The following is a 15,950-nucleotide window of genomic DNA, read 5'->3' as shown; positions in this document are numbered from 1 at the left end:
TTTTGTATTTCAACTCGTTGCGGTGACTAACTTACAGGACATGCCCTTTTATGTATTTAGCTACAACAGAGGGAACGAGATAATAATTAAAACATAAAGTATAATAATTAGGCCCTCGACGCCGGGTACCAAGTAAAACATATACATAACTTATACATATATTTATCCCGATGGGTAAAATGAATAGTTGTATATTTTCTTCTGTTTTAATTTGTTTAGTTTTCCACATCCTTTCGATAATGAAATTATGAATTAACGGGGAGCACTTGAAGGCAACAGAGTTAGTAGTTATTTTGACGTTCTAAAATGACGGACCCGGATGATCACTGGAAAGTAAGAAACTAGGTTTTACTAATCTCAATTCTATTTTGTCAACATTGACGCATCTACTATCCTACAGCAGAGACAAGTAACAAACATTGGCCGGTTTTAGAAGTGGAAGTTTTTGCTCAGGTTAAAAGAGGAGCAGGGCTTTGTTAGCTCGGCAGCTAACGTCAGAAGCTACAAGCAGTTAGCTCGTTAAACAAACAAAACGCGTCTCAGATCCTCCGGTTAGAAATGCCAAACTACCTCGCAAAACCTTTTTCGTCATTTCACTCCCCCAACCTCATTCTTTCAAACGTGCATGTGAAAGTAAAGTGCAGATTTACTGCAGAGACAGACAACAATACATTACATCTACAATGTATTTAAACCTGCAGAATTGTAACTGTCCAAGTACAATTTATTAGTTAAATTTATCCTCTAACTCAAACAGTGGACATTTGAACGTTGTAAAATGTGTCACCAGGAAATGACGCTGAAAGAAACTTTCAGAGGGACGCAGTGTCATTATGATCTGCTTGAAAACACGTTTATATAGTCTGTATAACGTGGAGACATGCTTTAAGTTGCTCTTTTACACACAGAGACAGAGTTAGGGCTGCCATGTTTCCTCAAACTCTTCCATTTAATAAGCACTTATTGATGTCGATGTGCTCCTGCACACTCATCAGATTGTAGTTGGAGTAAAGGAAGCATTATGTTGCACACTATGCAGGTCCAAGCCCAACAAGCAAATATCTACTAAGACTGTGGAAAGCAGAAAGAGAAGGACTCTGGGTGCAGTGGTGTCCTACATAAACACTGTGAAACACCTGGGATGATTCCAGCTCTTTACCCAGCCTTTGTTAGAACAGCTCTATTCAGGGCATTGCTCAGTGGGGGCTCAGGCTGTCTATCGGGCAGACTAGTTATTGGTCAATCTTCAGTGTATTTTAAGCAGCACAATTTCCCCCTTCATTATTCCAGCTTATTCCAGTCTGTTTTCTGTTTTCCTCCCATCCTCTTGTTATTTGGTGATGGCTTGGCAGACGGACGGTGCTTTCAGCGACAGTGGCTTTGACCATAGTGAGTATCTGATCAGTTCATTTCTTGATAACTATATTAGTCTGTGTGATGTTCACTTTCAGTTTTTGCTCTCCAAGATAAGAAAGTGAATGTCGTCTTGCTCTGCAGGTTTCTTTGCTGAAAGTGCCAGGAAGGGGACAGTTGTGTCCAGGGCCAACAGCATCGGCTCCACAAGTGCCTCTTCAGTACCAAACACAGGTGACTGTCTTTGACCTGGTCTGCCTTGTTTACTCTGTGTGAGCCCTCTGTGATAGATGTGCTCGTCATGTTGTAAATGTGTTATTGAAGCTTCATATTTCAAAGTAAAAGCAGAGGAAACGAAGTAAACATGTTTCTGTACACTTGCTGTGGAACAGTCAAAGGACACATGGGTACCTTATACTTTGACTGTTCAATGAAGGTGATGCATGCAGAATCTTCTTTGAACATTAATAGACAGTAGAGGAAATAATGATTTGATCCCCTGCTGATGTTGTAAGTTTTACCAATTACGCTGGTTTGTAGAGGATCAAATATTTTTCCTTCGATCAAATGCAAATGAATTTATAATTATATTTATGTTTTTTTTCCTGGACTGTTACTCTGTCTCTGTTTGTTAAAATAAAAAAACAAAAAACAAATTATAGACCGCTTAAATCTTTGTAATAGTCAAACTTACAAAATCAGCAGGCGATCACATAATTTTTTCCTCCACTGTCACTGGATTGAATCATTATTTGATCAGCTTGTCATGCTTGGATGAAAACAGACCCCAAACTGCACAGGTTTAGTATTTTGGAGCAAATCTATAAATTCCTTTTCTGCTGTGGAAACCACAAAGTCTGCTCCTTGGTGAGGTCTACGGCAGATCAACGTTCCTTTGAACCTTCTTGTGTTTGATACCAGCATCGAGAGGTTGACTTGTGTTAGTCAGTTTATCGGCTGCCGCATTCAGACCGTGCCGTGTTGATCCCTGTGTTTGTGCGTTTTGGAACAGATGATGAAGACAGTGACTACAGGCAGGAGTCGTCGTACAAGGACTCGTATAAAGATCGACGGAGACAAGCGCACACGCAGGCCGAGCAGAAGCGCAGGGATGCTATCAAGGTAAGCTTCAGTGAGTTTCTGTGATTGTGTGAGTGTCGTCGAGTCGTAATCGATGCTTCTTCTTTCTTTTTTTTCCTCTGACCCTCTAGAAAGGCTACGAAGACCTCCAGTCCATAGTGCCTACCTGCCAGCAGCAGTCTGAATTTGCCGTGGGAGCACAAAAGATCAGCAAGGCTTCTGTGCTGCAGAAAAGTAAGCTTTGTTCACACGAGACGATGTGAAGGTGTGAGAAAAAAACACTCAGAGGGGGCCAGAGAAATACATCTCTCTATGTGGAATAGTAGGCAATTCATAGTTTGACATCGTAACACCTCTTGTCAGTCCAAGATAGTAAGAAAAAGCAGTTAAAAAAACAGACTTTGGTATTACCTCAAAGCTTTTTTTAAAAAAAAAAGAGTTCTTGGTTGAAACTGGGAGAAAACACACAGCTGTTAGTTGACTTCAGAAGTAGTTATAGTAACAAAAATCTGCATCATGCTCCTCGCCCTCAGACACACGAGATCTAATCTCCCTGCCCTCTGGAGGAAGGAGGCCCCTTTACAAGGCTAAAAGGACTAATTATTGAACATTGATTGAATTATTGAGTACTTTAAACTTCTGTGCTGAGCGGACATATCCGTTGACCAATGGCGTTCTTTTCTTCTTTCGCAGCCATCGACTACATTCATTTTCTTCATAAAGAAAAGAAGAAGCAAGAGGAGGAAGTGACTTTGCTGAGGAAAGAAGTGATGGCGCTGAAGATCATGAAAACGTGAGAAAGTGATTTCACCAACGTCACTTATTCCTCATTCGTTGACACTGAGGCGTTCCCCCGGTCTTTGACAAAGAGAGAGAAAGGCGTTGGTTTGTACCGTACCATCAGATCTAAAACTCAAAAAGTGCTCACAAGTAAAGTTGCAGCAATCTTTGTGAAACACTGGAAGAGCATGGAAACAGGGATATAAATCCCCGTTTCCACCAAGCGGTCCAGTTCAGTTCAGTGCGGTACTGTATTATTGGCGTTTCCACTGCCAAAAGTTGGGAAGGGTACCAAAATAACTGATCTGTACCATCCTACTTTTTTGGTATCCTTCTGTCGGGGTGTCAACCGTACCGATCCGACACTAAAAGTTGAAGCGAGACACACTGATTGGTCGAAGGAATTACTGAGCGTGCGACAGCGGTAGCACAAATCGCACCATGTTTAAATATCCTGCGCATTTAGAGAGAACAATTTCATTTTTTGTGACTATTGTCAGCAGACAGCACCGCCCCACAGATTCTCTTTGTTTACTTTCAAATTCTTCTTCGTTGAATAAATGGTCAACAGGATGTTGCGCCGCTGTGATGTAGTGATGTGTAAGGATACGGTTGGCTGCGTAAGTGCACGTCAGATCAGGGTTTACCGTACTGAACCAAACCTGACCGCTTGGTGGAAACGGGGTTTAAGTTCATGAGATGTGGACACTGATTTTATTTTTTTTTGATTTTTAGAAACTATGAGCACATAGTGAAGGCCCACCAGAACAACCCACAGCAAGGAGAGGACCAGGTGTCCGACCAAGTCAAGTTCAACATCTTTCAGAGCATCATGGACTCGCTCTTTCAGTCGTTTAGTAATTCTGTCTCGATGAGCAGCTTCCAAGAACTCTCCGCCTGTGTGTTCAGCTGGATCGAGGAGCACTGCAAGCCACAGGTACGAGCGCGTATTCCCAACGCCATGGTAGATCACAAACCAGCTCGGCCCTCTTGTGCTGAGATGATAACAACTTTGTGTCCTCCTTCTTCTGCTCTTTCCTAGACGCTGAGAGAGTTTGTTGTCGGCGTGCTCCGTCAGCTCAACTGTCAGCTGTATTGAGTGAACTCCCACATATTGACTTTGGGCTTGCTCTTGCCTCTCAGGGTGGAGTAAAAACTCCAATCAGCTTCAGACAGAACCTCAGCGTGCACACTCACTTTATCTCATCAGTGACTGCACGGCTGCGACTGGAGAACCTGAAGCCACGCTACAGGAGGAGATGAACATGCGCTTTAAAGGGAAATAGGCGTTTTTAAAACAGGGGCCTTCTGTTATTTTGAACACGTCGAATGAGTCACGGGTTCAGCAATAAGATCATCGCACGTCTACTCCCTCTTACTGAACTCAGGTTTCCCTGACATACATCACCTCTGATGACATTTAAGAATGAGACTTCTCTTTTTCACTGGTCGATCATTTAGACCCTGAACTCCGAGACACATAAAGTTCAGGTTTAAATTAACCAATCAGTGATCAGTGTACCCTCGACTCGACCGCCGAGCGTTTCCTTACAACACCAAGGCTGTGCCATTGATACAGATTTACCCCCGCTGGACTTCCTTAGGTTTCTACATGTACATTTTGAAAATATATGTTAAAGTTATGTTCTGTCATGGCTTGGACTTTAGTATTAGTGTGTGAAGTTAGAAGGCCTTCGGATAACAGAGAGCAGCTTTACACGTGTTTCAGCTAGCGTGACATGTTTTTAGTCGCTGGCTTGTTGCGTCCAGTGTTTTATTTGGTAGTTAATTTATAGTCGCCATCTACCGTACATCACCACCTCCAGTAGGACGCCCACCTTAGGAAGAAAAAAAAAAAAAGAAGAAGAAAGAAACATGTCGAGCGTTGGTCCAGAGACAAATAAAAAGGCGGTGTGCAATGTGAATGGGTAAATCCTACAGCTCAGCAGCTGAGGAACCAGTTCAATCGCTTTAATGTAAAAAGATCGTTTGAAAAAAGTGTTTTTTTTTGTTCAAGAAATACGTTGACCATTTCGTCAAACATAACGAATCATCAGCATTTAATAACGTGGCAGCAATCCTGAATGAAGAAACGATTCAAAAGTAGATAAAGTAACAAAGAAAAGGGGTAAAACTGCTCGTAAAAGAAGAAAAAAAGAAGATTCCGGACAACTTTTTCTTTTCTGTAGTTTTAGAAATGTAAACAGAAGGGTTCACTGAACATGGTAGAACAATAATGCACAGGTTCCTACACCTAGAATTGTGTCCTTTGATATTTGCAATGAGGTTCATGAGTTGTTTATTCTGCTGTCAAATGGAATAAATGAACCCTTCAGATTGAAGACTCCCTCACTGCTGTCCGATCACGCCATGTAGCGCTCCAGTTGCACACGGAGCTCTTTACCCAGCAACGTACGAGCAGTAAAATAAAACCTCCATTCATGTTTTTATGACGGATCTATGTTTTGTTCAAGATAAACGCTGTAAATAAAGACGGTGTTGTCACTCAGATTGTTTCTGTATAATCTCTATACTGTTCGCTGAGCACTGTGCAGGCTAACATGGAGGAAGAGGATGAACAGATGTTTTCAGACGCTTGGAACAACCACCTTACAGTCCTCATCAGTCTCCACTCCTACTTCATCCTGTGAGGGCGACACCAGGTGACGTATTCATCAATACTGCAGACTATATATATATTATATATAGAGAGAGAGAGAGAGAACAGGGACAAAAGAAAAACACAAAGAGAGGCAGGAAGTTGGAGCTGCTCTCACCAGAAACTCCTTCTTGCTCTTGGGGTAGCCTTCTAAAATCTGGTTCATCATGTCCGACGCCTGATGGAAGCAAAGCAGGACAGATCAGAGCGAGGTAAGGTAAGGTGAAGAACTTTCATTTTATGTCGGTGATCCTTTTGGACAAACATCTCCTTTTTTCCTGGCTTTAAATGTCAGTAAGTGTCATCCATCTGTCTGTGCCAGTCAAACCTATCACTCACCATTAATAGACACCAGTACAGTGCTGTTACTTAACCAGCGAAAAACTCCTCACCGATGTCACACGGGCAAAATGGACCTCGTTCACTTTCAGGTTTTGTTTGACTGACGGTATTAAAAATGTTCAGACCGGGATATGACAGGAACAAACTCATATTTGAATAGATAGAAAATACGTGTGTTACAGCAGCATGGATTACAGATCTAGTTTCAGCTCTTTATACATTACCATTCTCTTCCTCTTTTTCCACTCTTTCACGTAAACATTCCGCTCTTTGTAAACCTGCAATTTAAAATCAATGTTTACTAAGCTACTGTACAGAAACACACTATATAAACAGTGGTTTAATGAGTTCAGAAAAGCATGCATTCCCAACCTTATCTTTCTCTTCAGGTGTGATATGATTTGTGGCAGACTTTATTTTCTCCAGACGTCCTCTGTACCCAGAACACTCAGCTTTCAGCTCTTGGATCTCTGACTGAATCTCTTTAGTTGTCAGGGCGCTGTTGAGCTCTTTCACCTCTGAAAAACAGTTCCCTTTCATTCTAGTAAAATCTGTTTTTTTTTTGTTTTTTTTGAAAGATGACATCCAGTGCAAAACTAAAATGTATTGCCGCAGTGTAAATTTGCAGAGATGAGTGGTGAACTTCACCTGCATCTAGCTGTCTGCAGGTCTGGGTGAGTGACTGCACCTCTGCACTGAGCTCTGAGATCTGCCCGTCCATAGACTTCAGGTCCGCATCATTCACATCTTTGAACTGAGACTGTGGGAGAGATCAGCATATATTCCTCAATAACAGGTGGCATGTGAAACACTTAGGAGCTGTCTTTCTTCACCAGTATAGCTTAAAAAAACTGAAACACGAACCTGATCTGCAAAATAAATCTTTTGCTTGCCATAGACTTTCTCCTTTATCTTGCCCTCCAACGCCAGCAGCTCCATTGCCTTGACCACTGCCTGATGATTTACAAATATGCACTCAGTGAATTCATGTAGGAAACACTACCGCTGGATATTCTGTTGAGCGTTCATCTCACCGTTTTTCCCAACCCATGCTGCTTTTGTAAATTACAGAAGACATCCTGAGCACTGTAAGGACGGTTCTTCTCGTTTAGATAGGAGAGGATGAGAGTCGCTCCTGTGGATGACAGCAGCGGGATCAGATCATGTGGACTAGATGCTTCACGGTAAGCAGAATTCAACACAAGTGTAAAGATTTGATTTGCTACTTAATCAAGTGTGTTGTGTACCTATGCTATATAAAGTAAGCTAACGTTGACGGACAGCTTGTTTAGCCTCATGATATAATCTGTGATATCAAATGCTTGTCGCTCGTCACACAAACAGTCAAACAAGCTCAAACTGAATAACTGAATGCCGTTTAAAACAACCTGACGTACTCTTACCGTTATCTTTTTTACTCATTTCTACCCACGTCCCTTTTCAATCTACCTTCCCAAACAAAGCTTCGCGCGAAATATGCGTCATGAAAAAGATCGTCTATACATGAAGATGCATCACACCAGTTGAAATCACTATGCCTTATCTGCAAAGATGGGTTGGGCGCAGAATGAGGTATCCAAAAAAGAAGAGCAGAGTGAGACCTCTGTAATTTTGGTTGGTTGAGCGCAGGTTGTGAATTTATTAAAAAAAAAAAAAAGCCTTTGCATAAACAAAATACAAAAATAATATACACTTTTATGGCAGGTTGTTCAAGGTATATGAACTGATCCGATTTCACCGTAGTGGAGATAAATAAAATGTTCCACAATGGGCAGCAAAACTACTGTATCATACGTCACAAAATGAACACTATTTTGAAGTTGCAAAATTTTGCTTTTGCCAGTCATCTTTGTTTGAAGAACTGTCTTAACGTTTTCTGTCTTCTGAGATTCATTTTGCATCTTCCAAATGAAACTACAAGACAGGCTTAATTGCAAACATTTTATTCAATACGACGTACACATCAAAACATATCAAAACCAGATACAGAGGAAAATACACAACTATGCACGTGACATTGTCAAACTGCCTACATATCACTCCTAGAGGGGAGCTGGCTCCTCAGCGTGAAGCTATCGGCATCATTCTGAACGACTGAGGAGACAAAACCATGTCTCATCTGACACTTCCAAATCCCAGCATTTCCTACCGGTGCACTTTTTTCTACACATATTTATCAACGAGGATCCAGCTGTTTTTTTCTGCTTTAAATCTGTAAATCTATGTGTTTATCTAAAAATCACACATTTAAACAGAGCCATGTGTTTTTCATATTCAAACCACCAGCATTATGGACTTTTTGATATGGCCATCTTGACTGAACTGATCTGCAGTTTATCAGTTTATACATCAAAGCCACCGTAAACCTTTAAATACACAATCCTTTAATAAAAAAAAAAGGATACAAGGAGAACTATCTTTAGCCATTTTTTATGTAAACGTAAGTCCATTAAAATAGAAAAAAAATCCAGGAATAATAAATACATGATTCAATTTCACTTAAAAATATCAGCATGGCTACTAACTATTATGTAATACAGAGATGGTCAAATGTTTCACCATTATTTTTTGAAAAAAGAAATTAAACACTTAAAGCTGTGGACTAATCTAATGTTTTAAAACGGACATTACGCTTTATATTTGTAGTTGAATGGCGAGAAAATGAAAAAAACAATCTGAGCATGTTTACACAGAAAAAGATGCAAACCCACACATTTATAAACACAACAATGAACAAACATAACATGTATTTCTCCTCTGAGTCTGGTAACTTAAGACTGACGTTTGACATTCTTCGATCGAAACAAAACTCCTCGAAATGTCTTCATATGGAAAGATGCAGGAAAAACAAGAACAGCAAACCAAAGAGCGACTAATGAAATCCCTATCAGATACGATTCCTCTCTTCCACAGGAGGCTGTCAAACCCTCAGCAGCTTTCTGTAAACCCTTCACTTTAAATATCTCATCTTCTAACAGATCACAAACGTGTGAAAGGACAGCGACGTGAACTTCGGTTTTAAATGTGATGAAAAAAATAATTCAAAGTTCTGTTTCATGATCTCGCTTTCAAAGCAACATGGCTCAGCTCCACCAACAGGAATGTCATATTTGGTCCCCATGTTGTATAGCCCTGTGTGTAGACTTCCAGGTAGAAACGATTGTATGGACACTGCTGTTTTTAAATCGAACAGGAACCCTTGTAATTCACAGGCGCACGAAATTACAAGAATGGACTGAGGCTCAATTCTGCTGGTTTCCTTGAAGTATGAACATTATACTTCTGTTGTTGTTGCACTTCCTATTGCTCAGCTTACAAAGAAAGAGTTTGATAGATGGATCAAGTTTCAAAGTCCTAGAGAAAAGAAAAAGATTCTGAAAAGATAGAAAAAAAAAAAAATTGAAGTACTTCACAGTGATCACCTGAAGCCAATCAGAAACAGGGCTGCTGGAACCTAAAATCATCTCCCACAATTCTCACACACACACACACATACACACACACCTATACACACACACCTCACTGCGGTTTACCCAGAAAGCTAGACAAAAAGTTAGACCCCTGGCTCTCTCCCCGTCTACTGCCCCCTCCTCCTCCGAGAGGATCCATCTGGTTGAGTTCAGACTGATCGAGCATTTCAAAGTCCTCTACATCCAAGTCAGTGTCCAGCTCGGAGCTGGACTGCTTGCGATAGCTCCGGTGAGCCCCGGCCCTGGGAGGGCCTTCTCTGCGCTGGGCAGGACGTCGAGGTTGCAATGCACCGGCCAGCGCCGCTTGAATCATGTTACTGGCGATGACTCCCGCCAGGTCTCCAGAAAAATCAGAGGCAGGAGGCAGGCCGCTAAGGGACAGTTCTGCATCCAGATCCTCCTGGTCTGAGTCCAGATGAGCATCTACATCCAGTACTGAGGCTCGATGACTAGCAAGCCCAGACTGACCCAGGCTAGGTAGACCTATGCTTGTGTCGTCGTCGTCATCCATCAGGGTGGCATCGGGGTTTATCGAGGGGAAGTCGGGGAGGTCTTGAGCAAAGGATTCTTCAGCGTCACTGTGCCTGTCGAGATCTATTTACCAAAGTACAGAATGTCACAGTGTGAGAAGCGAGAACACGACGGAAAACACAGCAAAGCAATATCTGCAGACCTGCAAGACTTACCCTCAGAGCCCTCCGTGAGTGGCGTCTGGCCGCGCGATAGGTTAAATGTCCCATTTTCAGTGTAGGACACCTCGGCATCAGAGTGTTCTGAGTCAGTTAGGGCAAGTTCCTTCGCAACCGCGGCATCGTCAAACTGGGAAAAAGTAGAAAAATCAGCAGAGGGAAAAGAAAGCAAATCTTTATAGATGTCGGACAATCTTTTTCTTTTTTTTTTACCGTTTCTATTTTCCTCATAACTTTAGCAGGCTTTACTCTACAAGCACGACCAACATAAACGGGTAGATCAGGTCATGTGAAGTTCTTCAACCTAGCAGGAAGTGGCCTAACTGTGTTACTGTAAATAACTCATAGGTTTAGAAAATAGGTTTAGATTTTCACTTTCACATTGAGGCGTTGACGCTCTGCAGCGTTCTCTAAATGTGTTCAGAGACACCGGTGCAGTCACCATGTTCGACAGCAATGACAACAAGAATTAGTAGCTTTCAATACTGAGAGATCTGGGCGGTTTAACAGGCTTACTGTTGGGCAGAAAGCAGCCAGCTCCTCCTCACTGTCGCTGGCTTCACCTGAGGCTGCACCACCAATGGGCCTCCGAAGAACTACAAGACGAACAAATGGTAGAACAGGTTAAAACTACAAACATGGGAGACGCTTTTCCTGCTGCCATTTATTCAAAGGGGACTGTTGGGTTATGCGGTCACATTTGGTAGCTTGTGTTGGTTCAAAGGGGATTCACCACTTACACTGATTATCGATCGGCTTTGACATCATGTATCCACGAACACTGAAGTCCAGCCGCTGCAGGGCCGGCTCCAGCTTCACACACACATGCTGAAAGATCCTATGATAGGCTCCCAGAGGGGCCAGCAGAGTGGCCAACACTACAGGAGAGGAAACAGATTACTGATTGTCATAAAGAAAGATAACTGGAGCTGATTACATTATGAGTTAACATATATGATGTGACGGTTTGTGTTCTGTGCAGATTCTCATTATTCCTCATAAACACAGGTTTGATTCTCTTCCCCACACACCGTAAGGCAGAAGGACCAGCAGGTCGTTCACACGGAGAGTGCAAGCTGCTGTGGATTGTTTCAGACGTCACAGAAGTGGACCTTGGCAGCTCTGTCCTCTCTGCCCTGCAGCCTGTGCTGGTCTGAGGTCAGGAGATTAGCCTGCTCTCAGTCTGAGCTTTTCTACTCCTTTCTTTACACCTCCCTTGTGTACCTCATGCTCCACTGACAGATCTGGTTTCACACCTTTTGAAATGTTAACAGGACCAGTTAGGAGGAGCTTCCCAACTGACCTGTTCCTTTCAAAAAAAAAAAAAAAAGATCCTGGAGGACTCACCAGCGGAGTAGGAGAGCACCAGACCGGGAATGTAGCGTCCAACCACGGCAAAACAGGTGAACACTCCACAGGTCAGGATGCAGAACTGATGCAGAGTGACAACACACAGGGATTCAAGTCAGTGCGAGCGACCACAGCCAACAACACTATGACATTTGCACTCTTATTCGACATATACACAGGATGAATGTTGCTTCTTATTTCATGACAGCGTAACAGGGAAGAATCAAAGCAGCCCACTTTCTCTCGGACAAAGTATTTTAATCAGCCGAGCCGGTGTGACACTCTTTTTTTCTTTCCATACACATCCATTTGTTCGTGTGTGTGTGTTCGTGTGTGTGTGTGTGTGTGTGTTCGTGTGTGTGTGTGTGTGTGTGTGTGTGTGTGTGTGTGTGTGTGTGTGTGTGTGTGTGTGTGTGTGTGTGTGTTGCTCACCTTGCCAGGGTTCTGTCGTTTGTACTGCGCCGCACTGCACGTGAGCACTGCTGCGCTGACCCAGGCCTCAGCGATGTGGTGGCACAGTTCAGGCACACTGAGGATGTCAGGCTGCACCAGACCCCAGCTACGCCAACAGAGGGACAAGTATTAACGCCTTCGTCACGTTTTCACTTCACCATTATTACTGCTGCCATTGTTGTTGTTTTAAATGCTGTCGAGTTGTACGAACACACCTCTCGTTTTCTGATTCCTCTTGGGTTTTGACTGTGGAGAGATAACACACACATCACTTTAAAGAACATGATGAACCATTACGCACCTCTGGGTAAACCATGCTGATAGCACATTAGAAAAAAGAAAAAAAAGTCCTTGGTGTGCACTTGAGTTTTTCTACACTCTTAGACCTCCTAAATATGTTGTACACTTAATGGTTAACACAGGTCACAAGTGCAGAATCCAGTTCTATTCAGCCGTACTCTTCAGTGTAGTGCACATAAAGATCAGCTGACAGTAGCCTTATCTATTCTGACAATGTACATTTGTTGCAGTCACAGTACACTGTGAAAGGTTACATGAAGGCATAGCGTGGGGGAAAAGCTGAACAAAAATGTACATCGTGGTTCAAAAAGACGGAAAAGGTTTCCACAAAGAGCGACTTGTAGAACCTCTGATCTTGGGCCAGATCTTATTCCTCCAGGTATCAGCGCAGACAGCCACAGCTACACCAGAGGAGAGCAGGAAGAGCAGGCGCAGTGAGGTCAGGGCAAAGAACCTAGAGGGGAATAAAAATGAAAAAAAATCAATCAAACACATAAAACAGAAGGCCCTCGTGATGCCTGTTACCCCAGGATAACACAACATTAAGAAAGTGTCCCAATTCAGCCATTTAGTTCATAAAACCACACGACTCTGACTCACAGGAGTCCCATTCAGTCCAAACAAAGAAAAGATACACACATTCATGTAAAAATACAGAGTTATGATGTTTGATGCAGCAGACTGTATCGCGGCACAGGTTGGCTTTTCATGTGGTTTCCATCTTTGAAGAGGAAGTCTACTTTCACACAAACCACGCTCTCTAAAGAAAGTAGATACTCAAGTGAGGCTTCCAGAACAGAGGACTCAATCGCTGTTTACAGCTACAGCGTTCCAGCAGGTCCTTGCCAATAAGCAGTTAGAGATTATCCGAACAAAGAAACTCTTAACTGAGCAAGTGTTTTTGTGTTTTGGAGAGGAGTGCAACAAACAAGGTACACTTCAATGAAGCAAGTTATCACTAAACACATAAAAGACTCATGTTGTTGTTAAATGGTGTTGTTGGGTGTCACTTGTTTGAAAGCGTTCTTTCTATAGCTGCTGTCAGAAGGACGTCCATTGCTTCCCCCTTCCAGCTCACATGTGACGCTTCGTCATGAGTTGTTTGAAGCAAAAATGTAGTTGATGAATGCATCTCACGGCCTGGGAGTGCACTGAAGCGCGTTTAAAAAAAAAGAAAAAAAAAAAGAGGGAGACTGCAAGAAAATGCGCCCAGTGGTCTGATCGAATAAAAGGCTCCACGAGCAGGCCAGTCAGCTCTCTCCTCACTCACTTTGTCCCAGGTCAGTGATTCTTACAGTGAAACCAAATCAAGGTCATCTCATTCAGTTCGTGCCTGTCCCAAGTCCTAACCTGTGATGTATTCACAGATTTAAAGAACCTTTTCATTGTACTGTCAACCTCATGTTTCAGGCAATGGAATTAAATTACATGTTATCAAATACAGATACTGTATCTATAAACAGACCACAGGTAAATACTTCCCAGGCCGCATAGATTTAGTGTACTGAGGCCAAACGTAAAAAATTAAAATGAAAAAATTCCACCTTGTGTTTTAAAATCATATGGAAGAGAAAACTTGCAGATCTGTGTGTCCTCTTTCACAGCCTCCTACACTCGCAAGGCAATAGCAAAACTGTTATCGCAGATAATCCAGGGCACCATCCTGTTGTCAAGATTAAGAATTAAGTCGGTTGGGAGCAAAATAAAGAAGAAGTGAAGCAGGACCCTGTGAAGCTTGAGTCCATAAATAGATCCACTTGCCAGCCATCTGTGCTGCCTTGAATTGACAGGTGAAACATTTGCATTGTCTCAAATCCCCAGCTGTTCGCCGTCACGTTGGCTTTCACCCAACGATCAGACGGTTTGCTATAACACTGACACGAACAAGCACAGGAAACAGAAAGTTTGCCGTCAAAACGTCCAAAGCTGAAACTCACCAGAATACAATGTTCACCACGATGTAGAGAAGCACAGACTGAAAGGGTCTTTCCCACAGGAGGACAGACTGGAGATAGGTCAGGAGTGGCTCATAGGGCCCCAGCCTAGACAGCAGAGCGGCTTTGACAGTCCGCACCTGACTGTCTCTCTCGGAGGAGCATGGTCGACTTCGCAGACAGACTTCAGAGCCCTGCTTGGCGGAGTGATCCTTCACAGGTCCGACTTCCATCGCCCCAGTGTGGTCCATCTCTACGTTTACCTTCGGCAAAGTAGACCTGCACAAAAAATAATAAAGACTTAAGTGGACACAGGTAAAAGGCTTGAAGAGGAGCGCCACGGAGCAGCTCCACTCACAACATCAGCTAAGAGCTATAAGCTAACGGGTTTCTAAGCGACGCCAGTTGAATCATCTTATTTGCGTCTCAAATTAAACCAATGAATACAATACAAGATAGCGTACTATCCCATGCGTTGTAGCGATATAGAAAAACCAGGTGACACTTACTATTTCTTCATTTTGTAAAGAACATTTGCGGTGTCTTCGGTATCTGACAATATGGCGTAACCTGTTTTTCTGTCAGCTACCCAATCACAATCCGCTCGAGCGCCTGTGTCATGCTGCGTTCACGTGTAATAGGAGTTTTTGTCAAACCAGCAGTATGCAAGTAACCTATTTTTTTATTTATTTAAAACATTTACGTTTTCAACAATAGTGAACTTTTTATTCATTTTTTTTCTTTCTAATGCCACACAATGCCAAGTGTGTATGGCTTTTATTATGAAACAAATAAAGTGAAAATGTGTTCCTTCAAATCACATTTAGGCTAGTTTGCTTGTGTTAAAAGTGAATTAATCTTTACAGTCTATGTATGAAACAAATCAAATGCAATGTTGGTGCGCACATGTTGGTATGGTCTGAATTGTCAAAAAGTACATTTAGTGTCAATTATCTATCAATAGTGCCCTCATGTGGTCAAAGTGTAAATCTACAACTGGATGAAAAGTTTTATTTTGATTAATTTTACCGGATGTCCATACTCCTGGCTGGCATCTCTTCACTGAGTCAGTGTATAGAAGCCAGTCAAACAATCTTTAGTAGACTTTGATCCTAATCCTTATTTTCACATAAATAAGCTCAATGGCCAGTCACCATCTTATCTTAAAGAGCTCATTCTAAGCCTCTACGCTCCCAGCATGCAGGCCTACTCATGGTACTAGACTGAGCCTCCAGTCATCGTCAGGTCCCTGTCCTTTACAATAATATATTAGTCCTGGTAGACTAAAAACTTCCCTTTTAGAAAAGGCATTCTTGGGTTAAGGCGTGCTCTTGTTGGTATAGACCATCTTGGCATTATTATTCGTAATCATTAGTATCTTAATGTCAGCGCTCAATTTGACGACAGACAGACAGACAGACAGACAGAAGAATAAAAAATATAAATGTCTTAACATCCGACGCGTCAAAAACATACAATATTATTGATTTTAGATGTGTTTTGTGCTCTTTAAAGAGAAAATACGTTGGTGATTGATTCC

The 15,950-nt window shown here is 42.3% G+C and overlaps 3 protein-coding genes and 1 long non-coding RNA gene across 4 annotated transcripts; 2 read left to right on the top strand and 2 right to left on the bottom strand.

Annotated features, from left to right (window-relative positions):
• Positions 1 to 258: 258 nt before the first annotated feature.
• On the top strand, positions 259 to 5,722 carry mlx (MAX dimerization protein MLX). The gene is made up of 8 exons (XM_079366602.1): positions 259 to 333; positions 1,353 to 1,389; positions 1,498 to 1,587; positions 2,366 to 2,475; positions 2,565 to 2,667; positions 3,127 to 3,226; positions 3,949 to 4,150; positions 4,256 to 5,722. Exons 1-8 carry the CDS (start codon positions 307 to 309, stop codon positions 4,310 to 4,312), a joined length of 726 nt encoding a protein of 241 aa, XP_079222728.1. The 5' UTR covers positions 259 to 306; the 3' UTR covers positions 4,313 to 5,722.
• psmc3ip (PSMC3 interacting protein) lies at positions 5,128 to 7,726 on the bottom strand. The gene is made up of 8 exons (XM_079366603.1): positions 7,618 to 7,726; positions 7,249 to 7,349; positions 7,079 to 7,168; positions 6,863 to 6,974; positions 6,587 to 6,732; positions 6,439 to 6,492; positions 5,991 to 6,050; positions 5,128 to 5,858 (listed from the first exon to the last, which is right to left on the bottom strand). Exons 1-8 carry the CDS (start codon positions 7,634 to 7,636, stop codon positions 5,802 to 5,804), a joined length of 639 nt encoding a protein of 212 aa, XP_079222729.1. The 5' UTR covers positions 7,637 to 7,726; the 3' UTR covers positions 5,128 to 5,801.
• LOC306838428 lies at positions 7,333 to 11,726 on the top strand. Its single transcript, XR_013781082.1, has 3 exons — positions 7,333 to 7,398; positions 11,382 to 11,531; positions 11,648 to 11,726. It is a non-coding gene; the product is annotated as an uncharacterized lncRNA (long non-coding RNA).
• Positions 8,142 to 15,203, bottom strand: retreg3 (reticulophagy regulator family member 3). Its single transcript, XM_079366601.1, has 10 exons — positions 14,920 to 15,203; positions 14,414 to 14,689; positions 12,824 to 12,930; positions 12,392 to 12,422; positions 12,156 to 12,282; positions 11,721 to 11,805; positions 11,114 to 11,251; positions 10,890 to 10,969; positions 10,371 to 10,503; positions 8,142 to 10,278 (listed from the first exon to the last, which is right to left on the bottom strand). Exons 2-10 carry the CDS (start codon positions 14,659 to 14,661, stop codon positions 9,734 to 9,736), a joined length of 1,494 nt encoding a protein of 497 aa, XP_079222727.1. The 5' UTR covers positions 14,662 to 14,689; positions 14,920 to 15,203; the 3' UTR covers positions 8,142 to 9,733.
• Positions 15,204 to 15,950: the final 747 nt, after the last annotated feature.

Source organism: Symphodus melops, assembly GCF_947650265.1.
Source record: "Symphodus melops genome assembly, chromosome: 17".
Lineage (NCBI taxonomy): Eukaryota > Metazoa > Chordata > Actinopteri > Labriformes > Labridae > Symphodus > Symphodus melops.
Note: the sequence above shows the minus strand (reverse complement) of the source record. Positions and strands in the feature narration are given on the sequence as shown.

What these genes read in the sequence shown, in the direction of transcription:
- retreg3 (XM_079366601.1), bottom strand. Translation starts at nt 14,661, where the DNA reads ATGGACCACACTGGGGCGATGGAAGTCGGACCTGTGAAGGATCACTCC. An exon ending in GTGGTGAACATTGTATTCTG is followed by an intron (nt 12,931 to 14,413) that starts GTGAGTTTCAGC and finishes ATTCCCCTCTAG; the next exon opens with GTTCTTTGCCCTGACCTCAC. An exon ending in ACTCACGGAGGGCTCTGAGG is followed by an intron (nt 10,279 to 10,370) that starts GTAAGTCTTGCA and finishes TTTGGTAAATAG; the next exon opens with ATCTCGACAGGCACAGTGAC.
- psmc3ip (XM_079366603.1), bottom strand. An exon ending in GGAAAAAGAGGAAGAGAATG is followed by an intron (nt 6,051 to 6,438) that starts GTAATGTATAAA and finishes TGCTTCCATCAG; the next exon opens with GCGTCGGACATGATGAACCA. An exon ending in AGAGCAAGAAGGAGTTTCTG is followed by an intron (nt 5,859 to 5,990) that starts GTGAGAGCAGCT and finishes TCGCCCTCACAG; the next exon opens with GATGAAGTAGGAGTGGAGAC.
- mlx (XM_079366602.1), top strand. Translation starts at nt 307, where the DNA reads ATGACGGACCCGGATGATCACTGGAAA. An exon ending in GCGCTGAAGATCATGAAAAC is followed by an intron (nt 3,227 to 3,948) that starts GTGAGAAAGTGA and finishes TTTGATTTTTAG; the next exon opens with AAACTATGAGCACATAGTGA. An exon ending in AGGAGCACTGCAAGCCACAG is followed by an intron (nt 4,151 to 4,255) that starts GTACGAGCGCGT and finishes GCTCTTTCCTAG; the next exon opens with ACGCTGAGAGAGTTTGTTGT.